The sequence below is a fragment of the Sphaerodactylus townsendi genome, linkage group LG16 (assembly GCF_021028975.2).
Source record: "Sphaerodactylus townsendi isolate TG3544 linkage group LG16, MPM_Stown_v2.3, whole genome shotgun sequence".
NCBI lineage: Eukaryota > Metazoa > Chordata > Lepidosauria > Squamata > Sphaerodactylidae > Sphaerodactylus > Sphaerodactylus townsendi.
This window is the reverse complement of record NC_059440.1, coordinates 2,381,984-2,408,500: the sequence shown is the minus strand read 5'-3', so window position 1 is coordinate 2,408,500 and position 26,517 is coordinate 2,381,984. Positions and strand designations below refer to the sequence as shown.

Below are 26,517 nucleotides of genomic sequence, written 5' to 3'. Positions count from 1 at the left end.
CCGAAATTTTGGTGCTGATATGTCTAAAAATGCACCCCCTGCAGGCACCAATGTCCTGGGGCAAAAAAAAAATTGGTCGTGGTGGAGTGGCCGCCCATGGGAGGGGAAGGGGCATCCAACTCAGGTTTTGCCCAGGGCTCCAGTTTGCCTCGTTACGCCCCTGGCTGTATCTAAATTGAATACTAAAGAAGAAGAAGAAGAAGAGTTTGGATTTATATCCCCCCTTTCTCTCCTGCAGGAGACTCAAAGGGGCTGACAATCTCCTTGCCCTTCCCCCCTCACAACAAACACCCTGTGAGGTAGGTGGGGCTGAGAGAGCTCCGAGAAGCTGTGACTAGCCCAAGGTCACCCAGCTGACGTGTGTGGGAGTGCACAGGCTAATTTGAATTCCCCAGATAAGCCTCCACAGCTCAGGCGGCAGAGCTGGGAATCAAACCCGGTTCCTCCAGATTAGATACACGAGCTCTTAACCTCCTACGCCACTGCTGTTGCACTTAACCCCTTGCGTGTGTGTGTCTGTTTCTTCCACGATTACTTGGGCCAAGGGGTCACTGACTTCTTGCTTGATAGTCACAATTCTACATTCAACCTGGTTAGCCATTGGGGGGGGGGGGGCAGCGAAGGTTGAAAACCTGGCTATGGGTGCATTGTATGCATTGACGTTCTTCTTCATGAGCGCATCTGAACCCCCAAGTAATTCATATGTACAAACTCCATGCCTTTTTGCTCCCATGGTGACTGCATTCAAAGAGGCTTGCTGCCCTATGTTTTTGTATAAATAGTAGAGTTACTAGGCCTTGGAAGGAGGGGGAGTACAGCCCCCCCCCCCCAACCTTCTGTGTTGATTTAGGAACTTCCCCAATTCCTGTGGTAAATACTGTCATAACGTGACTAATGTCGTTCTCCACCCCTCAATTTGTTTCTTGCTGCAGGGGCCACAGAAGGCAGGGGTGGGACTTGACCAACCCTAACACGTACCCGTGAGAAGAAAACAGGATTGCAATGGCCATTCTAGACCTGGTAGCAAATTGCTACAATGCACTGATGCGATACATCACTTCTATAGCTGCGTTTTAAAACTAAGCTATGTTCTCAAGTACAGGAAAATTAGCCTTCAATCTTTTAAACAATTATTAATGTTTATGTTTTGAGGGTTTCTATGTTGGGGCAGCATATCTGTTTCCTTTCATTTATTTCTGTTTGGTCATCATAATGCCCTGCTTTGGTTTCCCCTTTCTGTTGTAATCTTTCATCATTTAACTGTTTTGGATCTTGTTGTTTTATATTCTTTGAAAAAAACTTTTTCTATAGCCAACCTGAAGGGCACTTACAGAGAAAAAAGCACGAAAATAAATATTTTAATTCAAAAAATTTCTCCACCTGTTAGTCACAGGTGACAAGGCAGATAGACTAAAATGGGTAGGTCACATTTCATAGGCATTTAAACAAGAGTTTGGATTTATATCCCTCCTTTCTCTCCTGTTAGGAGACTCAAAGGGGCTGAGAATCTCCTTGCCCTTCCCCCCTCACAACAAACACCCTGTGAGGTGGGTGGGGCTGAGAGAGCTCAGAAGAACTGTGACTAGCCCAAGGTCACCCAGCTGGCGTGTGTGGGAGTGTACAGGCTACTCTGAATTCCCCAGATAAGCCTCCACAGCTCAGGCGGCAGAGCTGGGAATCAAACCCGGTTCCTCCAGATTAGGTACATGAGCTCTTAACCTCCTACGCCACTGCTGCTCCCTGCTGCTAAGAAAGAGCAAGGTAGCAAATCCACAGGGAGTCAATCGACTGGTAAAGGAACTTACCACTAAAGTGGAGCTGTGAACAAGTGCACAGAGAGTGAATGATGTTGATGACCAGGCCGTGGGTGGAAGCTCTCAGGGAAAGCGGCCCGGTGGCCACCAGCAGAGTCACCACGTGGAAGAGGTAAGGGAGATGCGCTGCCACATCCAGGGAGTTGTTAAAGGAGAGCATCAGCATGTAACGGGCTAGAATGGCAATGTCATCCCACATCAAGTGCTGCTCCAATGTGGGAGTCGGAGACAGGCAGGTCTTGTCGATTATTTTGCACATCCTTCCAATTACCTGGAAAGGGAGCAACTGGTTACTTTCAGTGAAGAGGCAGAGGGCAGCCTGGAAGAACAAGAAAAGGAGCAGCACCGGCTCACTCAGGAAGGGGTGCTCTCGAGAGACCCTGGAATAAGCATTGAGGAAGGGAGGAAGGGAGGGAGGGAGGGAGGGAGGGAGGAGGAAGAAGCGAAGTTAAAGGGAAGGGAAGGAAGGAAGGGAAGAAGGAAGAAGAAGGAAGGCGGCTAAAGGAAGGAAGGGGAAGGGAAGGAAGGAAGGGAAGGGAAAAGGAAGGAAGGAAGAAGAAGGAAGGAAGGCAAATAAGCAAGGAAATGGGTGCTGCTGGGAAGGAGGGGTGGTGGGAGGAGGGAGGAGGAAGGAAGGAAGGGAAGGAAGGGAGGGAGGAAGGAAGGAAGGAAGGGAAGGAAGGAAGGAAGGAAGGAAGGAAGGAAGGGAAGGAAGGAAGGAAGGGAAGGAAGGAAGGAAGGAAGGAAGGAAGGAAGGAAGGAAGGAAGGAAGGAAGGAAGGAAGGAAGGGAAGGAAGGGAGGGAGGGTGGGAGGGTGGGTGGGTGGGTGGGTGGGTGGGTTGGGGGAAGGGAGGGGGGGAGGGAGGGAGGAAGGGATGGAGGGAGGGAGGAAGGGAGGGAGGGAGGGTGGGAGGGAGAGAGGAAGGAAGGGAGGGAGGGTGGGAGGGAGGGAGGAAGGGAGGGAGGGAGGGACGGAGGAAGGGATGGAGGAAGGAAGGGAGGGAGGGAGGGAGTGACAGAGAGAAGCTGAATTCTCCCAGTTAATGGTGTTGTGGTGTGATGTGATGTGATATGATATGATACACTGGAGGCAAATGTTCTCAAACAGACAGTCTTTCATAATTTCTTCATCTCTTCAAATACCTAAATTATGCTGCCCCTCTTGAAAATCCCTGCCTTCAAGCCTGTCTCAGACGTGAAGCTGATTTACCTCTTTAGTCCTTATCCCTCAAAGAACCAAAACCTAAGTACACGTCACTGAATATTCATACCTGACCTCCCTTCTCCCCATAGGCCAGGAATTTATGCCCCTCCATAATGCGCCCTGCTCGATAAGGATGTTGCATGAATTAACCATTTTAAAGTTTCCAGGCTCTTCAGAACATTTCTTCCTTTCAGGTGTACGGCCTGTTTGAGCCTAACCTCAGTTTAAAGTCCTCCCACTCTCAGACACTGTCTCCATTAGGAAAAGCGATCCATCAGGACAGCAAACACTCCCACCAACTGTCATGATGGTAATCAACTTGAGCATTTTTCCCAAGCAAAGGAATGTATATAAACCTGCTCCTTGAAAATACTCAGGGCTTCCCTAACCATATCGTGTAAGAGCCCCAATTCAATTCTTAGTTACAAGGAAGAGAGGAGGAAAATGCATACTTGTATGGGGTAAGATTGCTCAACTAGTATCAAACTGATGACTAAACGTATCGGGGTAGATCAGCGGTGGCGAACCTTTTCGAGACCGAGTGCCCAAATTGCAACCCAAAACCCACTGATTTATCTCAAAGCGCCAACACGGCAATTTAACCTGAATACTGAGGTTTTAGTTCAGAAAAAACGGTTGGCTCCGAGGCGTGCGTTACTCGGTAGTAAGCTTGGTGGTAGTCGGTGGCTTTGCTTTGAAGCAACCGTGCAACTCTTCCAACGGGTGAATCACGACCCTAGGAGGGTTTACTCAGAAGCAAGCCCCATTGCCAGCAACCGAGCTTACTCCCAGGTAAAGGATCACGCTTTTAGTTCTTGTGCATGAAAAATCAGTGGGGTTTTAACATCACTTAACAGGGTTACAGTTCTACCACTGTTTCCCCAAAACTAGGTCTTAGGTTTCAATGCTAATAATTGAGCTTCCAGCAGCTCCAGGCCAGCCTTCCAGATGTGTGTGTAAATTCGGGACTCTTTGCACTTGCCCACAGAGAGGCCTCTGAGTGCCACCTCTGGCACACGTGCCATAGGTTCGCCACCACTGGAGTAGATTATGGATGCAGGATACGCAGTGATCTGCTTCTCCAACAGGGTAGCAAAAAACCACAGGCAGGGAAGAATAGGACCTGAGATTTATATCAGCACAGGACTCCCCTTTCCTACTGAAGTCAGAGTGCTGGAGGGATCTGAAAAGTCTGGCTTTAACAGCACAAGGCAGGGTCTCTCGTGCATCAGCGGCCACAATCCGGATTACAGGATTAACGGAGAACAGAGGGAAGAGCAGCCCCCAATGGAAGACTGAGAATAGTTAACTGACAGACTATTTCCTTTGGGAATAGTTAACAGACTATCCACAATACATGTGAACAGTGGCAAAGGCAATTTAACCTGGAGGAAAATTGCATCTTTTGACCCCAAAATTGTTTTCTTCAACGCACTATCTATCAGTGTAACTCAGGGGTCTTCAAACTATGGCCCTCCAGATGTTCATGGACTACAATTCTCATCAGCCCCTGCCAGCATGGCCAAGTGGCAGGGCTGATGGGAACTGTAGTTCATGAACATCTGGGGGGGGCATAGTTTGAAGACCCCTGGTGTAACTGAATGACAGGCTGCCAACCATCTCTGCCTATTCCGGGGTCCGTATTCTGCCTCCTGCCCTGACACAACAGCACAGGAAAGGACCATGGAAGCACCTTGAAACATTTCTGCCCACTTTACAGGTACGTCTGGAGGAGAACCATCCAGGAAGAGGGAGGGAAAGTGATGAGCTTGGCACACGTGGCTGTTATCACTGCTCTGTAGATGCCACCAAGTGAAAACAGTGACTTTAACGAAGTGAGGAACTTACCTTACTGGAAACCAGTTTGACATTTCCAGAAGCTAGAGCCACTGCGGTGTCTGCCATGACTTCCGCTTTGATGGATCCCAGCCCCCCTGTGGCACTGGTCTTGATGAAACTGTCCAGCACAACATCAAGCAGGTCTGTTATCTATTGTGGGGAAGAAGAAGAAGAAGAAGAGTTGAATTGATATCCCCCCTTTCTCTCCTGCAAGGAGACTAAAAGGGGCTTACAAACTCCTTTCCCTCCCACCCCCCAACAAACACCCGGTGAGGTTGGTGGGGCTGAGAGAGCTCCGAAGAACTGTGATTCGCCCAAGGTCACCCAGCTGGCGTGTGTTGGAGTGCACAAGCTAATCTAGTTAACCAGATAAGCCTCCACAGCTCAAGAGGCAGAATGGGGAATCAAACCCGGTTCCTCCAGATTAGAGTACACCTGCTCTTAACCACTATGCCACTGCTGCTCCAACAAAAATCAGGCTCATGCTGGTTTGCATCAGCACAGCCAGACCTCACAAAGGGCTCTGCAGAACGACCAACAGAACAAATGACTTGGGCTACTCTCCGAAGCTCAGCATTCCTTCGTAGGACTAAAATGTCTCTCTTCACACATTTACATTTCACACTTACTCCTAGGAGCCTGGGAAAGCTTATATGGTCCTCCCTACCTCTATTTAATCCTCACAACCACCCTGTGATGTAGGCACAGCCGAGAAAGACTAAGCAGCCCACAATTCAGCAGGCTTCATGAGAGCAAGGATGTGAGCGCCCCCCCCCCCCAAATCACAATCCAATATTCTCATTATTGGGGCTGATTCACCATCCCTGCAATAGCCTGAGTGTCCAATCCACAAGGGGTGGTGGCTCATGGGAGGACAAGGCACAGGTGACAGGTGCCAGTCATGTCCTTCCCCAATTGCACCAATTGCACCAGACTGAGAAGAGGATGCGGGAGGGCTTTTGTGGAAGAGCCCCATAAAAGGCAGAAGGGGCCACCAGGTTCAAATTGGGCTGCAGAGCAAAACCCCAGAACCCCAGAATTGGACGGGGCTGCCCAGCCCTTCTAGTCCAACCTCCTGCTCCATGCAGGATCCAGCCAGTTGAGCAGCAGGATCATGGCCACTACACGATGGACAATCTCTCCAGCACTACCAGAGGATCTGCAGGATCACTCACATCTTTCACCACTTACATGTCAAAATGAAGAGCAGGGAAGTAACCAGGAAGTCAGGGGGGTGAGTGCAACCCCAAGGAAGGGATGCTAGCTCAGAGGTAGAGCACAGGCAACATATTCTGGAAGTGGAAGCACCTCCAGCTCTGAGAATCTCAGGGCAGCAGGGCTGGAAAGACCTACTGACACGACACAGGTGAACTGCTCCAACAAACCCGCCAAATATTGAACTAGTGGGATAAAGAAAGGCTCAAAGTTCATGTTCATCTCAGTGGCAGATCATAAAGAAGAAGAAGAAGAAGAGTTTGGATTTATATCCCCCCTTTCTCTCCTGCAGGAGACTCAAAGGGGCCCTTCTCCCCTCACAACCTTGCCCTCCTTTCCCTTCCCCCCTCACAACAAACACCCTGAAAGGTAGGTGGGGCTGAGAGAGCTCCGAGAAGCTGTGACTAGCCCAAGGTCACCCAGCTGGCGTGTGTGGGAGTGCCCAGGCTAATCTGAATTCCCCAGATAAGCCTCCACAGCTCAGGCGGCAGAGCTGGGAATCAAACCCGGTTCCTCCAGATTAGATACACGAGCTCTTAACCTCCTACGCCACTGCTGCTCCTTCAGGTTCAACCTCAACTTCAGGTTCCAACTCAAATCTTCATTTAAAAGGAAATGATCTAGGTCAGCGTAACTGTGAAAGACTCTTCGCTGCCAAAGCTTTAGAAGCACACGAGAACCAGGCGAGGCGGACCAATGGTCTGGTTCCAGCTCAGCTCCCCGGGGTGGTGTTTTAGGGCCTGTCTTTTGTAAGATTTTTTTTTTTGGGGGGGGGGGGAATCCTACAACTTCATTCCACCAAGTCTTCTCCCAAAGGAGAGGGGATTTTCTTCAACAAAGCCTTTCTGGATCAGAAAAAATGCTTTTTTCACAGAAGCAAGTTTTTATCAAAAGAAGATTTCACAGAAGAGGGTCAGAGGACCCATCATAACAGAAGGGAGCCACAGGATCCAACAGATTTTGTCTGGAATGCATTCACTGCCTCACATTTGTGTAACTTTTCCAACATTAAAAAACACATCTCTGAGCATCTTCTGGCCATGTGCTTGATGAAGGCAGTGGCTGTTAGGGACAAGCACCACTTGAAGCAAGGAACTCAGGATTGTCAGTCACGAGGCAGACTGCCAGGCTAGGATCTGAAATAAACCGGTTCAAATCTCTACTCAGCAGTACGCTCACTGGGTGAACTCTGGGGCAAAGCACAGCCTCTTAGCCTCAGCTACTTTTCAGAGTTGATGAGAGGATAAAATGGGGAAGGGAGAACCAGGTGTCCTGTGCCCAGCTCCTCAGAGGAAGGCTGGCATGCAAATGTACTAAGAATCCAAGGATGGTAGGCAGCAGGTGTGGCGAAGTCATGGCTCAAGAGCCACATGGTTCTCCCAAGGAAGTAAAGAAAATGAGCAAATTAGACTCCCCCTCTCTTCCACCCCATCTCCCCTCAGGATAGAACTGAACAGTCACAGCACGATCTATGGCCGTGGTGGCGAACCTATGGCACGGGTGCCAGAGGTGGCACTCAGAGCCCTCTCTGTGGGCACGTGTGCACAGAGTTCATCATGTGTGTGGGGGGGAATCGCTACACACACACACACACACACATCTAGGCTGGCCTGGGCCGCTGGGCTCGATTATTAGCATTAAACCCAAGACCTAGTTTTGGGGAAGCAGTGTAGGTAACCCTGTTAAGCGCTGTTAAACCCCCCTGATTTTCATGCAAAGAACTAAAGCGCGATCCTTTACCTGGGAGTAAGCTCGGTTGCTGGCAATGGGGCTTGCTTCTGAGTAAACCCTCCTAGGATTGTGATTCACCCACTGGAAGAGTTGCTCAGTTGCTTCAAAGCTAAGCCACCAACTATCACCAAGCTTACTCCCGAGTAACGCACTCCTCGGAGCCAACCGGTTTTTCTAAACTAAAGCCTCAGTATTCAGGTTAAATTGCTGTGTTGGCACTTTCCAATAAATAAGCGGGTTTGGGGTTCAATTTAGGCACTCGGTCTCGAAAAGGTTTGCCATCACTGATCTATGGTATAGCAAGGAATCGTGTTCTCAAGGATCGTAAGGCCAGACTACAAACCAGGGAGAGCAGATTCTAGAACAGTGGTTCTCAAACTTCCTAATGCCGCGACACTTTAATACAATTCCTCATGTTGTGGTGACCCCCAACCCAGAGGTGGGATCCAACCAGTTCTCACCACTTCTCTAGAAGTGGTTACTAGTTTTTCCTGAGTGCCGAGAAGAGGTTACTAAAGCAGCCTCCCTGCCCAATAGGGACTGGAGGTGTGTGTGTGCGGCCCTGCCACTGTTTGAATCCCACAACCATCGGAACCTGTTATTTAAATTTTTGGATCCCACCACTGCCCAAACCCTAACAGTTATCCATTTTACAGATGGGGAACCCTGATGCAGAGAGTCTTAGGTGACCCCTGTGAAAGGGTCGTTCGGCCCCCAAAGGGGTCCCGACCCCCAGGTTGAGAACCACTGTTCTAGAAGGTATTGGGAGGAATGGAGATGTATGTGAACTTTATACAAATGGAGACAAAAAACATCCAACAAGGGACCCTTTAACTGCTGTGGATGCTATGGAGCAGCGGCGGAAGTGGAGAGGTGAATGTTAATTTATGTCTTTAAAACAATTCTACCCCACCTTATCTACTTACTGAACATAAACAGGAAATTTATACAGCCTATCTATAAAAGTCTTTTCCACATTGATTTGCAACTCTGCCAAAACAAGGCAAAATCGTTTACTAAAATTCAACTGACTGTGGGGAAAATAAGGGGTTGTTTTTTTGCAAGAATATCACACAATGTGAGTGCCCCCTTTACCGGCCACCCCTCCAGGGCAGGCCACCATGGCTCAACTGTCCTCTTGGGTCAAACAAGACACAACTCTGGCTTTTATGCAAAGGCTCTTTACTTCTATCAGATAGTTAACAGCACTCCTACGAGCTTGAAGAGAAGACAAATTTTGGATTTATATCCCCCCTTTCTCTCCTGTAGGAGACTCAAAGGGGCTGACAATCTCCTTGCCCTTCCCCCCTCACAGCAAACACCCTGTGAGGTGGGTGGGGCTGAGAGAGCCGCCAGAAGCTGTGACTAGCCCAAGGTCACCCAGCTGGCGTGTGTGGGAGTGCACAGGCTAATCTGAATTCCCCAGATTCCCCAACTCCACAGCTCAGGCGGCAGAGCTGGGAATCAAACCCGGTTCCTCCAGACTAGATACACGAGCTCTTAACCTCCTACGCCATTGCTGCTCCTTCATCAGGAGCTCCTTCATTGAGCCCCTTCATCACACTAACCGGCCTCTCTCTTGTCCTGCCTCCCTTTTATCCCTCTCAGGAGGTTCCCTCCCTCCTGGGAGTCTCCTGTTCCAGCCTCCTAGTGGCTGCCGAGGTCTGTCTTCCCCTGCCAGCCGGGTACTGGCTCTCCAGCCTTCCTGGCCCTTCCTGACTGCAGCCTGGCTGGGGCTGGGGCAGCCCCGCCACATTCTCTAAGATTGCAGTGAGCTGCTGACTGCAACCTGGCTAGGACTGTGCTGTCTCCACCCTTTTCTCTGTAACTGCTGAGCCTCTCCTACTGTTCCTCTGCAGTTTCTCCCAGCCTTGGCTTTCTGGAGGTCCCTGCTTCTGTTGGAAAGTCCAAGGGTGGGGCTGCTGGTTGTGGGGTGCAGCAGGGTCCCCAGCGTGGATGTTTGTGACAAGGAGAGGGGTGGAACAGGCTGCCTGGGGCTGGGAGGCAGCCCCATCCCTGGACACACAACTGAACAACAGAAGCGTCTGTACCTGTCCCAGACTCCCCCAGATCTTGGCCTGAATGGAAGGATACATCTGCTTCTCGTTTATGGTCATTGTGATAAGTTTGTCAAGAATTGCCGTAACTCGCTGCCTTTTGGCATCATCATTGTGCTTGCAGAAACGGACCAGATTTGACAGCCAAGGAGTCATGTATTCCAGACAGAGGTGTTTCAATTCGATACCTGAAATGAAAAATTGCAGTAAATCATCCAACAACACAAGCCTTTATTGGCATATAAAACAGGACAAAATTTTAAAACAAAACAAGGTTAAGAAATGCAGTTAAAACTACTAATTTCCAGTATAAAATTTGCAACAGTTTCACAAAAGAGCACATCAGAGCTGTTCAGGAGATTGGGTATCTTATAACACTCTTGCCACTGAGAACATTGCAAGAAAATGGAATTCATGTATTTCATGCGTATCTTATTATATTTAGGGCATAGAAACAAAGAGTGGTCAAGTGTTTCAACCGTAGTCATATCACATGAACAAACTCTTTTAGAACGTTCCATATTCTGAAATCTTCCCTCCAGCAAGTGCTTATTCCCTTATGGGCATAATTATGTGTAAAAGTTTGACATCTAAAACTATGCCTATTAAAAGGAACATAAAGTCAAGTCATATAATGTGGATTATTGAAAAAAAGATCGTAGCAAGTTGCCCACGGGATGGCTTATGACAATGAGGGAACTTTCAAAAGACATTTGTAAAAGCATGCCTGGGCACTGTTAATAAATCAGCGATTTTCCCCAGATCTTATTCTGCCAGTCAGTCAGGATTTTCCCACCTTGTAAGCCCAGTTTTGTGGGACTACATACATGCAATGGCCACAACGAACTGGGGTTACCAGCCTATCTGAATGCTGCCAATGACAGGATTTTTACCGGTGTAGTCTAGTATTTGGTATACAGTAATGCACTCTGAAAAGCTTGTAAACTATTTAACATGGCCATCAAAGAAGATTAACTCTCACCTGGAAAATAGGTGGATACCTTCAAGAGAATGAAATCACAATGTTAAAAGAAATCTAAATGCATTTGTTTTTACATTAACAAAGCCAATTGCCCTAGGTTCAGGAGGATCTCTTATTGTAACAGCTAGATTTCTGGCGAGTCTGTGCTTTGGACTTGATAATATGTGATGTAATCATTTTATTGAGGGAAGATGGAAATGCTCACTTAAATTTTAAATGGTCTCCTGGAAGTGTATCTCTTCCCTACATTTTGGCAGAAAGACCACTAATGTAAAACAACTGAACATTTGTTTTAAAAGCAGTATCATCTTTCAAGCCTCTTTTCTTTTCTTGGAGGGGACAGAAGTTTCCCTAAAAGCAGCCACCAGGAAAGACACAGGGCTTGAAGCGCTTCAAATGAAATGATCTCGGCTTGGCACGGTGTTCTAGGCACCAAGGAGGCTTCTGTCTCTCTCTTGACACTGCCTGACACCAGAACCCTCCACTATGTCTGCTGCCCAGCTCATAGAATTGACTGCTACACTGGAAATGAGGCACTTTTCGGCAGGCTGTAGGCTACCCACAGGAGGAGGAGAATTGCTAAATCCCCCAAAATTAATAAGATGCCTCATTTTATGACTATGTAAACAAAACTGGAACTTTAAAAACATTTACCGTATATACTCATATATAAGTCGAATTTTTCAGCACATTTTTTGTGCTGAAAAAGCCCTCCTCAACTTATATGCGAGTGAGGTGTAAATATTATTAAATATTAAATATATTTTAAAATATTTTAGGGTTTTTACTTTGTCGGCTGCCAGGGGGCGTGGTTTTTAGGCTAGGGGCACCAAAATTTCAGGCTATCATCAGGTGACACTCCTGATTACACCAGCCAGGTTTGGTAAAGTTTGGTTCAGGGGGTCCAAGGTTATGGACCCCCAAGGGGGGTGCTCCCATCCCCATTGTTTCCAATGGGAGCTAATAGTAGATGGGGCTACCCTTTTGAGGGTCCATAACTTTGGACCCCCTGAACCAAACTTCACCAAACCTGGGTGGTATCATCAGGAGAGTCTCCTAAAGATACTCTGAAATGGTACTGTTAACATAAACATTCCATCCCTGACCAAAAATCCAGTTTTGAAGGATTTTAACTCTTGTGTTTTAGCTTAGTTGCTGATTGAGCTAAGGTTTTTGTACTTTTAAAGTTATTGTTGAGACCATATTGTTTTCGTTAACCCTCTTTTCCACTTACAGAGCTAGCTTACTGTTTTTCTTTGAAATAAATATTCAAAAACATTTAACCTCAATTAATGTAATTTTATTGGTATCTATTTTTAATTTTGAAATTTACCAGTAACTGCTGCATCTCCCACCCTCGACTTATACACGAGTCAATAAGTTTTCCCAGTTTTTTTTTTGTGGTAAAATTAGGTGCCTCAACTTATATGCGGGTCGACTTATACATGAGTATATACGGGGTAACACCTAATATTTCACATTTTCAGATCTTATTTATTTTCTGGCACTAATAAAATACTTTGTACCCCACCTTTCCATTAAAATCTTCAAAAGAGGCTGCCAAGATGAAAATCACAGAGCAGCCACTGCCGTTCAAAACAGAAAGCGGCAGAGCCAAGTAACAGGCGAGAGATCCCCAAAAGAGCAACTGTGGCTACGCGCCACGACAACAAAAGTACCAGGTCCATCTGCTGGGCTCCCAGAAAATCTCAGAGCGTTGGGGTCTTATTATTTATGGACCTGGCATTTATCAACACCAAGGATGAAGCAAGGAGCCTCTGAACCAAGCCACCCTCGTTCCTTGGGATAGGTCAGAGGTCAGAAGGAGACTGAGCATATCCATATCTCGGCCGTCTTCTCTCATACGGCCTCCGCCTGTCATATTTACCTCATCCCATCAGCATGATGTACACTTAAGATGCTGATAGATGTAAGCTCCATATGTAACTCTTTATGTAATGTTTTCTTTCCATTTCTTTTAAAACAGATAAGTGATCTCAGCTTGGCACAGCGCCCTGCGCATCAAGCAGGCTGCTGTTCGTCTCTTGACAGCAGTCTACAGTCAAGAGGACTTCAACAGTAAGGGGGAAAGCAAAAAAGGAAAGCTCATGGAAATAAAATGATGGAAATAAAAGGAATGGACGTGCTTAAGGCACCATCCTTCAAGGACAGGGTGCACGGGAAACTACTGGTCAGCAGCGGCAGGAACAGGAGAACAACTGCTGGAGAAAGAGCAGTGTGACAGAGGGTTATACATCTTCAAATCACAGCAATTGGTCTTTACAAAACACATTTTTAAAGAATATCTTATATAAACTTTTCTTTGGTGCGGGTGTTGTCAAAATTGATAAGAGGTGCCTCTATTGATAACAGGTGCCTCTGTCTATTGGACAGACCACTGGTCCATCCAGTCCAGTATCCCATTGCACAGTGGCCAACCAATTACCTGGGAAAGGCAACAAAGCTACCTCCTAACAGTGGGATCCAGAGATTTCCTGCCTTTGAACAGACAGGTTTCTTTTAGTCACCATGGTGAGCATTTTAAAGCCATCTATGTTTGTGGCAGCAAAGCCCACAATTTAATTACTTATTAAGTAAAGTATTATTTTGTTATCAATACTGAATCTTTTGTCCATCAACTTTATTAGGTGCTCCTTCACTATAGTGTTGTGATTTGTTGGTTTGTTTGTTACATCTATACCCCGCCAAATCTCCCAGACGACTCAAGGTGGCTTCCAATAAAATATATAAAACAATATCGTATAATAAATAATACAAAAATATATGCATTAAAAGGCTTTAAAACAAATCACAATAAATAACATAGCAGAAAACCTACAAGGGGACATGCAAATATAAAACCAGATGTGCACATCACATCCAGATGGGGACATGAAACACTAAGGAAGGGGATGCCCGGCTGGCCCAACAGAGGGAGGGAGAAATAGCTCTCTAGTCACTTTCTCCACCTCTTGCATAATCCTATAAACCTCTGTCACGTCCCCCTCATTAGCTGCTTTCTCTCTCAACAGACAAGCACCAGATTTTTTAGGTTTTCCTTGTAGGACAAGCACTCTAACCTCTCAGTTGTCTTGGTTGCCCTCTCCTGCACTTCCCCGGTTGTGTAATGTCTTCACTGTGACCAGAACTACACACAGTATTGCAAATGAGGTTACGCCCTGGATCTAAACAGGACATTGCATTATTGGTTGTTTTATTTACAATCCCTTTCCTAATAGTACCCAGAATGGAGTCTGTCTTTTTCACACCTCCTGTTCAGTGAGCTGACATTTTCAATGAATTCCCCACCATACCTTCAAGACCTCTTTCCCTCTCAGACTCAGCCAGCTCAGGTTGCATCAGCCTACACGTTTTTTGTTCCCATGTGCATCACTGAATCACCTTACACCTAACCACAGCGTCCTTCCTTTCTCGTGTTATTACCCAACTCATCCAATCCAGAGACTTTCTCCTGGAGCTCTTCGTAATCTGCTGCGTTTTTCACCATCTTGAAACTTAGGCACTTATAAGATTCAGTCTTAATGCTTGTGGGACCCTCACACTTAAGGTCACACAGTTAATGTAAGGAGTTCAGGGCTCCACAAAAGCTTCAGACGTGAAAGTAAATACAGTGTGGGTAGTGGGTGAAGGAACTGTTGTTATAAGCATCGCTTCCCAGATTCTGTAGAACTGGTTTCTAACAGCTGTGGAAAAGGTAAACTCTATGCTGGGGATGATTAGGAAAGGAATTGATAATAAAACTGCAAAGATTGTCATGCCCTTATATAAAGCCGTGGTGCGACCGCACTTGGAGTACTGTGTTCAGTTCTGGTCGCCACATCTCAAAAAGGATATCGAAGAGATAGAAAAAAGTGCAGAGAAGGGCAACGAGGATGATTGAAGGATTGGAGCACCTTCCTTATGAGGAGAGGCTGCAGCGTTTGGGACTCTTTAGTTTGGAGAGGAGACGTCTGAGGGGGGATAGGATTGACGTCTATAAAATTATGCATGGGGTAGAAAATGTTGACCGAGAGAAATTTTTCTCTCTTTCTCACAATACTAGAACCAGGGGGCATTCATTGAAAATGCTGGGGGGAAGAATTAGGACTCATAAAAGGAAACACTTCTTCACACAATGTGTGATTGGTGTTTGGAATATGCTGCCACAGGAGGTGGTGATGACCACTAACCTGGATAGCTTTAAAAAGGGCTTGGAAATTTCGTTGTGCGTGCACAATGACAATTTCAAAAAAATGCTTATGCTTGGACAGATTTATGGAGGAGAAGTCGATCTATGGCTACCAATCTTTATCCTCCTTGATCTGAGATTGCAAGTGCCTTAGCAGACCAGGTGCTCAGGAGCAGCAGCAGCAGCAGGCCTTTGCTTTCACATCCTGCACGTGAGCTCCCAAAGGCACCTGGTGGGCCACTGCGAGTAGCAGAGTGCTGGACTAGATGGACTCTGGTCTGATCCAGCAGGCTAGTTCTTATGTTCTTATGTTCTTAACAGAAATATGCTCTTCTGATGTCCTTGGAAAGCCTATTTGGATCACATTGTTAGGTTTTGATGAAGTCTAAGCACATCTACGTTTTCACAGAAGTAATATCATGAATAGATCAGTCAGAAATAGCATATTTTATCTTTTACATACACACTTGAAAACAAGCTTTCTCACAAATCACAACTGAGACAAAACAAAGCAACTCTACTTACTAGATTTGCTAAATCCAGAAATGCATTCTTCCAAAAACTCTAAGGTAAGGTGTGGTTCATTAGCTGCCAGAGTCTTACTAATGGAGACAATAAAAAGGGTGTTGTTGGCAGGAATACACAGACCCGAAGTCTCCAGCAACTGGCCCTCAATCTTTAAATTAAAGGTACAGGTTAAGGCACAGAGAAGATTATAGGCTGCGGACCTGCAACAAAGAATAAGGGATGTATTTGTAAAAAAGGTTTCCTCGGGGGACCTGCAAAAGCTATTCTCAAAAAACAATTTCATAAAATTAAGTTTAGAGTTACTTTCAGATCTTATTTGTTTTCTTGCACTAATAAAATACTTTGTACCCCACCTTTCCATTAAAATCTTCAAAAGAGGCTGCCAAGATGAAAATCACAGAGCAGCCACTGCCGTTCAAAACAGAAAGCGGCAGAGCCAAGTAACAGGAGAGAGATCCCCAAAAGAGCGACTGTGGCTACACGCCACGACAAAAGTGCCTCTCCTGGGAAGATCACAGTTCTGAAGGAACGTCAGAAAAGGTTCTGTCCCAAATAGCCAAACCTCCTCCACCACCACCCCACCCCCCCACACAGTTGACAGAGGAGCACTGAATGTCAGGGCTTATACAGGCAGACTCACAGGGGTGCAATCTCAAATTGAGCTACTAAGCAAGTCAGCAGGCAGACCCAGTGGTGGGATCCAAAACATTTAGTAACAGGTTCCCATGGTGGTGGGATTCAAACTGTGGTGTAGCGCCAATGGGGCTGGGCATGACAGGGGCGTGACCGGGCATTCCCGGGGCGGGGCATTCCTGGGCGGGGCTGTGGCAAGGACGCAGCCGCTGCGCCGGTCCTTGGGTGGGAAACGAATGCACGCAGGTGCAGGCTGCCACGCACGCTGGTGCACCTCCTGCTAGAAGGCTTCAAGTTCTGCGCGCTACTGCTAAGAGGAGGGGCGTAACTAAGGCAAAAATCACGTGGCAAAATCCCCAATTAGTAACCCCCTCTCGGCACACCCAAATAATTAGTAACCTACTCTCGGGAACCTGTGAGAACCTGCTGGATCCTACCTCTGGGCAGACCCCAAATCTAACCAAGTGGGGTGTGTGGAGGTCATCAACCTACAGACCATTCACAAGACTTCACAAGACAGGGAGAAACCTTATAAGACAATCTGCCCCATCAGGTCCTAAAGCAGCTCTGTCGCAGGCTGCCTATTCTCCCCTGCACTAGTCCCTGGTCCAGGATTAGACCTGGCGTTTTCTGATCAGGCAGAGAAGTGCCCCCTGCCAAGCCCCCTTCCAGAAAGATGGCAGGAGTGGTGACCAGGCCAGTTCAGGAAGCCACTGCACGCACCCAGGGAGGTGCACGGTGCAGAGTAGGGAATAACAGCTTTTGTGTCCCCTAAGTGGTGCTTCTGTCCCCCCAGAATCCTTGCTGCTGCATTCTGCTATGAACACTTGCTGCCTGAAAGTCAGACAGGGCTCATCGGGCAACGGAAGCAGAGGTCCTTCTCCTTGCCTATGAACCACAAGAGGGGCTCTTCCCACCCTCTCACCACAGAATGCCCCCCCTCCCGACACTCCTTAAAGAAAACGGCTCCCATAATAAACACTCAGGAGAAACGGAGGGATCTATACCGTAGACTCGGGTCTGAGCTTCCCAGGTTGAGCAACGCAATGTTCAGCAGAGTTCCTGGGACATCCTTGGGGCGGATTTTTGTGTGCTGCGGGATAGAATCCGGCTGCGACAGCTCCCATCGCGTCCGTATGTGAATGATCGACTGGACGATGGCTTCGCACTCCTGGTGCAAGAAGGTGAGAGGGGTGCCTTGGTTGGCAATGGTTAAGGTGAACTGGTTCTCATCCACCATGCAGATCTCTTCTATTTCAGAGGCATAGTAAATGTCATTCAAGAAGACGGTCTGGCCCAGAACTCTTGTGCGCTCGGCAGAAGTCACTTGGACAGCAGTAGAACCAACCTGCTCAAATAGAAGAAAAAAGATTTGGTTCGTACTGGGAAAAACTAAAGCACAAAACAGGAGCACACACTACAGCTTCCTTAAATTTATTGATTGATTGATTGATTGATTGATTGATTGATTGATTGATTGATTGATTGATTGATTGATTGATTGATTGGACTTTTATACCGCCCTATCCCCAAGGGGCTCTGGGCGGTGTACAACATAAAATATGATTATAAATAAATTACTAAAACCTTTAAAACAGCGATAACAATAATAGAGGCGTCCGTCACCAACCCCACTTTTAAAATTCTCCCCGAGAGAGAGGGAGGGCGGCGAGTCCCATTAGATGATAGGCCCAGATGAAAGAGCCAACTGGAAGGGGCTGGGGCAATTGATTTCAGCCGGCTGGTCCCTCCAAAGGCCTGGCGGAACAACTCCGTTTTACAGGCCCTGTGGAACTCGTTAAGGTCCCTCAGGGCCCGAACAGCCAGAGGAAGGGTGTTCCACCAGGCCGGGGCCAGAGCCGTAAAAGCCCTGGCCCGCGTGGAGGCCAGCCGCCTCATTGAGGGGCCAGGGACCACTAATAAATTGGCCTCCACTGAACGGAGAGGCTGTGCATAGACATATGGGGTGATGCGGTCTCGAAGGTACGAGGGTCCCAGGCCGCATAAGGCCTTGAAGGTCAACACCAACACCTTGAAGATGAAGGCAGTGGTTCTTGAACTTTTCAAAGAAAGACCAATTTCTAAAGGGGAGGGCCTGACTTTAGGTGGGTTCCTCCTGGCCATTGCCCACGTAACACCAGTGACCCAGGGCTTCGGACTTACGCCACGAAAAAGGCAGCATAAGTTCATTAAGCCCACTGGGGGCTTCTCAGAGACAGGGAGGCTTTTTTGCATTTTCAGCCTCCAAGGAAGCCTCCTTGGGGGTGGTGCGGCCACAGCGCTGCACTCAGTCCACTGGCTGAGGCTGCCCCCAAAATATCTTCATTTGACTAAAATCCTTTCAGTGTATACAAACTGTAACAATTCATATCAACACAACAACTTCTTTCCTAACATCCTACTTGGGAATCCTATTGCAATACTGAACAAATATTAACTAGCACTGTTTGAATTAAATCTAGATATCCCTATTATTGAAATCCTTTTCTCTCAGAACCAGTACCGTGACAGGCCAAACTTTGTGTAATCCAGCTTCTGTGCTTGACAAATATTGTCTTTTCCAATGCCAAGTAACAGCTTAGCTGCCCTGAGTAAATGTCTCAAAGGATGTAGTCAGCCTCTAGGCATGCAACCAGAAAATTATCCTAATAAATAGGATGAGACATTTCCAAGTTGACGCCTAATATGTCACAATTTTTATTATGTATCAGTTTCCAGTATTTTCAAAATACCTGGCATTCCCAACATTCTCATCGAATCAGTAAAGATTAGATGAACACAGAGAAACTTTCACCAGTTAACTAAGAAGGAGAAGAGTTTGGATTTATATCCCCCCTTTCTCTCCTGCAGGAGACTCAAAGGGGCTTACAATCTCCTTGGCCTTCCCCCCTCACAACAAACACCCTGTGAGGTGGGTGGGGCTGAGAGAGCTCTGAGAAGCTGTGACTAGCCCAAGGTCCCCCAGCTGGCGTGTGTGGGAGTGCACAGGCTAATCTGAATTCCCCAGATGAGCCTCCACAGCTCAGGCAGCAGAGCTGGGAATCAAACCCGGTTTCTCCAGATTAGATACACGAGCTCTTAACCTCCTACACCACTGCTGCTCCTAAGTGTGTAACATCTGTAAATATCTTTAATACCTCTGCTTTTAACATTTAATTTTTTTAAATTAAAGAAGATATTGTCAGAGTGATAAATTCTAGTGCTTCCCTTTCAGATTGGGTTTTTTTAGTCAAGTTATTTGTGAGACATCATTAGCAGAAGGGCCACAGTTTTCTGAGTCTCTCAAGGCAGAAATGGAATTGGGATTACAAAGTATATACAGCTATGATTTCTTAATCCTTAGGGTGGGCATCCTCTCAACAACCGGAGTTTTAGGTTGGATATTTTAGGAAGGCATTATGAATGTTTTTAGATTGATGTGCTGCTTATACAAATGGCTTGCTAAATTATTGATTCATATTATAAACTGAAGGCAGAAGAGAGCCGAAGCCATAGGCTCCTAAACAGGCCATCTTGATGGTTTCAGAGAATTTCCCTTCCATTGTTCTATTGCCCTGGCGGGAAGGTGGTTGAGTGAATGAACAAATTAATATTCTAGTACATTTTGGCTACTCTAAACACTGAGTGGCATGCATCTGCTGGAGTAAGAGCCACTTAAGTTGGAAGGTAGGATCCTTCAGGAGGAGGAGGGTTTCTAGCTTTGTGCAGCAGAGTGGTAAGGGACACATTAATATTTTGAATTGTTCACCAAAACAAAACTACAATTAAAAATGAGACACCCATTCCAACCCCTGGTTTTCCATAATTGAAGAAAAAATTGCCTCTATCGGACTGTCAGTTGATTCACTTTGGCCTTTGTCCTATTCAGAAGCTTATAGGAAATTAAAAGGTCAACTATTGGATAGAGAGTTCTCTACCCTAATCACCGCAGCCAAGAAAACGTGCTCCCCCCTGCATTTTTCTCTCCCATTTGAACGGGGCCATTTGGCACACTGCCTGTATTGCTTAATAAAACCTGCTCAAAGGAGAGCCATAATGCTCGCCAGGTTTAATGTTATGCTTTCTGCCTTGTTTCAGGGCAGATTTAATAAGCAAGAAAAGGCTAAAAGATTGTGCCCATGTAATGATGGCTCAGTTGAATCTCTGGCCCACCAATTATTTCACTGTCTCAGATTCAAGGAAATCAGATCCAAGTATGTGAATCTCACTCCTTTACATCTACCCGATCTCCCTGATTTATTTAGATTACACTACTTGTTGGACAACCCTGATCCTTCTCTCTGTATGATAGTGGTAGACTTTCTCCTGGAAATTACTAAACGCCAGTAGATTTCCTTCGTCCTAACATGCATATCCTGTATTGTATATGTCTTTTAATCTGTTTTTATTATTGTTGTACTGCTGTCTATGCCAATAAAGGCTTGCTTCATAAAGAAAAAAATTAAAAATGAGGACAGAGAATTCTGAAGTCAATACTTGCACGGCGCAACTGCCAGATTCGCACAGTCCTGACAACACATGGAGGGACAGGCACAGCATCACGCAAGACTCACTTTGATAGACACTTTGGTATCTTTGTGGGCTAGCTTGAGGGCATTGTGGAACACCTTCAGGTCTTCTTCCAAGGCCAAAGTGGCGGCCGGAAGCTTCTGCTGCTCGTGCTCAATGTGCTCCGCCAGTTTCCCAGGAGAGTCAATGAAGATCAGCCTCTTGCTGCCTTTGAGGCCCGTCAGGAGTCTCTCGTGGTACTTGGTGTACTCTCGCACCCAAGAGTTGCAGTTGTAGATGTAAACGGCCGAGACGTTTTCGTAAGCGAATCCTGGGAACACAACAAACCACTTGGAAAGGAAGTCTGTTTTGAAGCGGTTGCTGGGTCCAGCGTGAGTGAGGTCCACCACAATCTCATATGGCTTGGCGTAGTATGGCTTCAACGTCAACAAGACGTGGTATATCAGCAGATCACCATTAATCTGGCCAGTCTTGAACCTAGAAAACACAAAATCAGTAGCAAAGGAATGAGAGGCTGAAAGCACATCCTGCCATGAGTTCTCTCGGTTAGGACAAAAAGATGGAGAGGTTATCCCCTGCAGATAAATTAGCTCCACGGTGACTTTGCTGGCAGGGAACAAACAGCAGTCATTACCATGCGGGCTCATGCTAGTGACAAAGAGGAATGAGAAATGCTAAATGTTCCTCCTGAAAAAAGCAGCAATCTTTAGTACCCAGTGCTGATCTTTCTGTAAGGCATACATATTCAGATCTGAAAGGGCTGACAGGAACAACACTTTCTCACCAAACTACTTTTCTTAATAGCAGTGTTCTTTAAACAAGGAGTCCACCTACCTTTTCAATGAAGTCCAGGAAGACTACAGGGAGCAGCCCCCTCCCACACGTTTCTCCCTGAGCCTTTAGATCTGGGCATGACATTCTGTCTAACATAAGGTGACCAGATGGTCACCTTTGTGATCCGGGACAGGGAAGCGGCCGCTACACGCATCAAGAATCAAGAAAGATTGCGTTGACTGGGCTTCTGGCCATTTGCCGCCCTGTCACAGGGCGGCAGAACGGCAAAGCCCCAGAAGGCAGTGTGCTTCTGCGCCAGGCACGCTGGAGGCTGCCGCGACTGCTCTATGCTCTCCAGAAGGCAAAAAAGCGGCAGCCTCCTGAAAATCGGGACACTTCAGGTAGAACTCAAGGGACGCTGGTCAAATTGTTTAAAGGCAGTATGGACGGTCCCGCCAAAAGCGGATCGCTCATCATCGATTTCAGCAATCCCAGTGTTTCTCCAGATGTTCAGGAACTGTTAACTTCCCATCAGCCCCTACCAGCATGGCCAATTGGCCATGCTGACAGAGGCTGATGGGAATTGTAGTTCCTGAACATCTGGAGAGCCGCAGGTTCCCTACCCCTGGCCTAGTCTAACAGGCCATCCTTCAGGGTGGCCTGTTCTATCAATGCACAAAGCAGGGCAGATCTGTGACGGGCTCCCACGTGGCGGAACCGTCCCTCCAAGGCATGATGGCAGACTCTGCAACTGTTCCTGTTCTGCCAAAGGTCTTTTGGTTTCACATTCTTTCTAGAGTATTATTGGCCTCGTTACCAGCACTAGATTTTAATTAGTAATTCTCTTCACTGTTACTGCAGCTTCTCCAAGTTTACTAAAGTGGATTTTGTGGGTTGTAATGCTATCACGTGTTAATTTTATTTCACTTCATGTCTTGTCTGCCTTTCCCTTGTGGATGCTAACTTGAGCGCTTGCTCAATGCGCACATGAACAAATAACTCCCGACTGCCTGACCTTTTCCTGTAAGAGTGGCTGTACAAACCCCTTTACTTCCAAACACACGCCTGTCACTGCAGTCTGAAGGCCACTTCAGAAAAACACAGGCTTTGAAAGATGCATGCACACAGGAAGGAAGTGGTTGGCAATTGTGCCCCTCCAGGACCCCAGGAATATGCACCAAACAGGCCTTCAAAACGCTTTTGTATCCCTCTCAAACAGAAACATTGGCAATGCACAAAAGGCCTGCGACAGAAAGCGTTAGTCAAATTCATTCATTACGAGGGCCTGATATGACATAAATGTGACTTGGTTGGGGCAGGTGAGCCCCCTACAGGCACCCCAGTCCAGACTGGGACTATGGGAGTGGCCACTGCAGCATAAGAGGGTTTATCAGGCCCACAAGTCATCTGAGGCAACCCTGCTCTTGATCTGGCCTGGTGGGCATAAGCTTGCCTAGTCAGATCAAGAATTGCCTCGGCTGGCTAGCGGGCCTGATAAGCCCTCTCAAGGGGCCACATCCGACCTCAGACTGAATGTCTGACCCCCCTGTGTTAGACTGTCACTGTTGTGAGTGACCAGTAAAAGAGAAGCAAAGTACAGTAAATGCTTCCCCACCCAAGTACTACAGACTTGCTCTGAAATACTGTGATTTTCCTGTGAGCCACGATTTTGAGACTGGCCCCACCTATTGGCTCCACCTGTTTTGCAACTGGTAGCTCCCAAGGCTAAAAGTGAAACAGCTCCAAGAAGCAATGCATCCCCTCTTTTTCTTTACTAATAAAAACATAACATTCTAATTCCAGATGACCATGCACGAGAACTTTGGGCCCCATATGTGCCTAGTTTAATGAACATCTGAATTAATGCTCACTATGTCAAATTTTGAGCAGCTGGCCCACAAAACGCAGAAGGTGAGATCTAATCTCAACGAAAGAAAATGCACAAGGTAGTCACGTCAACATAAACCACATTTACATTTGCCCACTTTAAAACAATAAACTTTTCCTCCGCTATAAATGAATCCAGCACTTAATATCACCGTCAGGATTCTTTACCAAATTCCAGCTTGTGGTGATGTCTTAATTAAGTGATGCCTGGCCTCTCCATTCCGTGGGATTATAATTCAGACATTTTTATGGGCCAGGAGCTGCCGCCTAGCACCATACTGCTTAAGCGGATGCATCTGAGAGCATTTGAAGGAGTGGCAAGAGATGAGCAGACATATTCACATTCATAGTGTATTAATTTATTGAATGGGTAAAATGGTAAAATTATGAATTGAAGTATTAAAGTTTGTAAATATGTATATTGCACAGATCCCAATTAAGACTGACAAAATGATCTGAAGAAGATTTTTTTCAAAAACGGCTCTATTAGCGCAATCCGTTCATTTCAAACAATTTCAAGCATTCCGATTGGACACTGACCAGTCCGTCTATCATTCAGCATAAAAAAAGAGTTGGATGAATCGTTGATGCAGCACACTGCAGCCTATGCGAAGTCTCTGAGAACAGTAGGCTTTGTCCCTTTGAGGATTATGGATAAGGAGTTTCGTGACAATTAAAGATATAAGAGGACGTCATAGAGGCGTGATAAGTGAATGCTGCAATTGTAACCACCATAAGCTGTACTGCTGTAAGAATTGCACTGTTTGTTGTGTTTTGCACTGAACTTCACTATTTATGCACTTTGTTGTTTGTGATGCACATATATAAAAGCGGTTGATGCAACGCGATTGTGTATTGTAGTGAGTTTTAACGTTGCATCTAGAGAGTTGCTTTAACAGGTGTCCCAACACTCCCCTTCCCCAGGATCGCTGACTTATGAAACTGATACAGCAGTGATTCAGCCCAGATTTTGAGACCAGTCAGCTGAAAAGGGAAGCCCAAACAAGGGAGCTCTGGCAAGAATTGCCAGTGGCCCAGCCAACATCTTCCCTGGGGATCAGGGGCAGCAGCAGGCTTTGATGGGTGTTTGGGCACAGGATGTCTATGCCTCCCATTGCTGATCTCTGCTACCTTCCCCCATGGCTGCCCCATCATCTGCGATCACAGCTCCTGCCATCCCCGCCCCCCCCACCTAAACAGTGGCTGTCCTATTGGTATCAGACGGGTTTAAAAAGCGTGCCAGATAGTGTCACTGGGTTGGAACCTGCCAGGATTTTTAACTGATCCTCCCTCATTCCCCTCCTACTCAAAGCCCTTGGCACCAAAGCTTTCGTCTGTGCAGGCTCCAGGACAGCCAGCACAGACTTTTGGGTGATCAAGGGGCATTCCCTGCTCCCTTCGTCACCAGTGGAAAAGTTGATTGATCTAGCCAGTTGTGATGGACTGGCTTGAGAGGGATGTGTGGAGAAGACAGAGAGACTCTGTCCTGTGAGCTGGGTCTCTTCAGTGGTCCCACCCTCTCCAGGTCCGAGATGGGCCCTTCACCAGGTAGCTGCCCAACCGTGCCAACTTTAGATACTGGCCCTGCAGGGGTTACTGGAAGACCTTCCAAGGCCTGAGGCAGTACAAGCGCTGCTGTTTATTAGTTTCTCTTTTCCTGGTTTAAACTGTGAAGTGCCTTGCATGAAGCCTTGACAAAGAAGCCACACATAGATGCAAGGGGCAGGGGGGTCAATAAATGCTGCTGGAAATGGAATCTTTACTTTTAGACAAATTTATCACACTTTGTATTAAAGTGGTTTATTTTAAACCATGCTGACATTATTCCCAGTTTGTATGTGAGTGAATTGTGGTCAAAAGGCGACAAACAAACTCATTAATATCATAAAGGAAATACGTTTTCACATTTTTAATCGTTCCAAATTGACTGCAGTTGTTTTCTCTTCTTCCAATTGTGTCGTGACTTAAGTGTTTTGACAGTAGAATCGAATTTCATTAATATCAGGCTCCCAGGTGCCATCTTTCCCTATTGACTTTCTGACAGGTAGCTGCTGGCTGTGAAGGCACACAACCCAAGCCTACTTCACTGCCAGGGTTCAACTTTGCAGTACCCACCCCCCTCCACGCACACACTATAGCGTGACATGAACCATTTTTGGCCATTCACCATTCCCAAATTCCTCACAGGCCCGGCCCAGACAGTCTCCAGGAACCCCAACGGAATCCATTCTAATTCAATTAAGTTAGTTGATCTCCCAGTTCTGATCACAGCATGAACGTAAGTGGCTCTTTCAGCCATTTCTTCCCCGACTTTCCTTCTTCCAAGCAAGCAGTAGGTAAGCTCTAAGACTCAGGTGTTCTTTGTAAGGCCCCTGTCCACAGCCACGCCACGGGAGATTGGAAAAAGGTGATTTTAACTGTAACAAGTAAATGGTAGGCAGGCTGCGTCACACTAACTATCTCAGCAAACACATACCTTTATTTGTTTTAAATGCAAATTCCCCCACTTTTCCCAGGCTCAAAGCAATTTAGAGCAGCCTCCAAACGACACCTGAAACCTGGGTCTTGCCATTCTTTTGGAGGGCTGTAAGAGATGAGCCAGCCACAACATAAGAACATAAGAACAAGCCAGCTGGATCAGACCAGAGTCCATCTAGTCCAGCTCTCTGCTACTCGCAGTGGCCCACCAGGTGCCTTTGGGAGCTCACAGGCAGGAGGTGAAAGCAATGGCCTTCTGTGGCTGTTACTCCCGAGCACCTGGACTGTTAAGGCATTTGCAATCTGAGATCAAGGAGGATCAAGATTGGTAGCCATAGATCGACTTCTCCTCCATAAATCTGTCCAAGCCCCTTTTAAAGCTGTCCAGGTTAGTGGCCATCACACCCTCCTGTGGCAGCATATTCCAAACACCAATAGCACGTTGCGTGAAGAAGTGTTTCCTTTTATTAGTCCTAATTCTTCCCCCCAGCATTTTCAATGAATGCCCCCTGGTTCTAGTATTGTGAGAAAGAGAGAAAAATTTCTCTCGGTCAACATTTTCTACCCCATGCATAATGTGATAGACCTTCCCACTGAAATCCACGAAGTGCTCCTGGGGCAGCTGGAGCGAAGGCCCTGCCCCTTAAGAGGTAGGAGAGGTAGAAGGCATTTGCCTC

The 26,517-nt window shown here is 46.8% G+C and overlaps 1 protein-coding gene across 1 annotated transcript in view; it reads right to left on the bottom strand.

Annotated features, from left to right (window-relative positions):
* The window catches only part of LOC125445915 (neurofibromin), a 64,772-nt gene extending 43,153 nt beyond the window's left edge, over positions 1–21,619 (bottom strand). The window contains exons 1-8 of the mRNA XM_048519353.1: positions 21,536–21,619; positions 21,336–21,349; positions 20,746–21,178; positions 17,200–17,540; positions 15,557–15,759; positions 9,855–10,048; positions 4,867–5,007; positions 1,806–2,085 (exon numbers count right to left, since the gene is read on the bottom strand). Coding sequence (XP_048375310.1) covers positions 1,806–2,085; positions 4,867–5,007; positions 9,855–10,048; positions 15,557–15,759; positions 17,200–17,540; positions 20,746–21,178; positions 21,336–21,349; positions 21,536–21,619 — 1,690 coding nt within the window. The remainder of the gene's footprint in view (positions 1–1,805; positions 2,086–4,866; positions 5,008–9,854; positions 10,049–15,556; positions 15,760–17,199; positions 17,541–20,745; positions 21,179–21,335; positions 21,350–21,535) is intronic.
* Between the last annotated feature and the right edge of the window lie 4,898 nt (positions 21,620–26,517).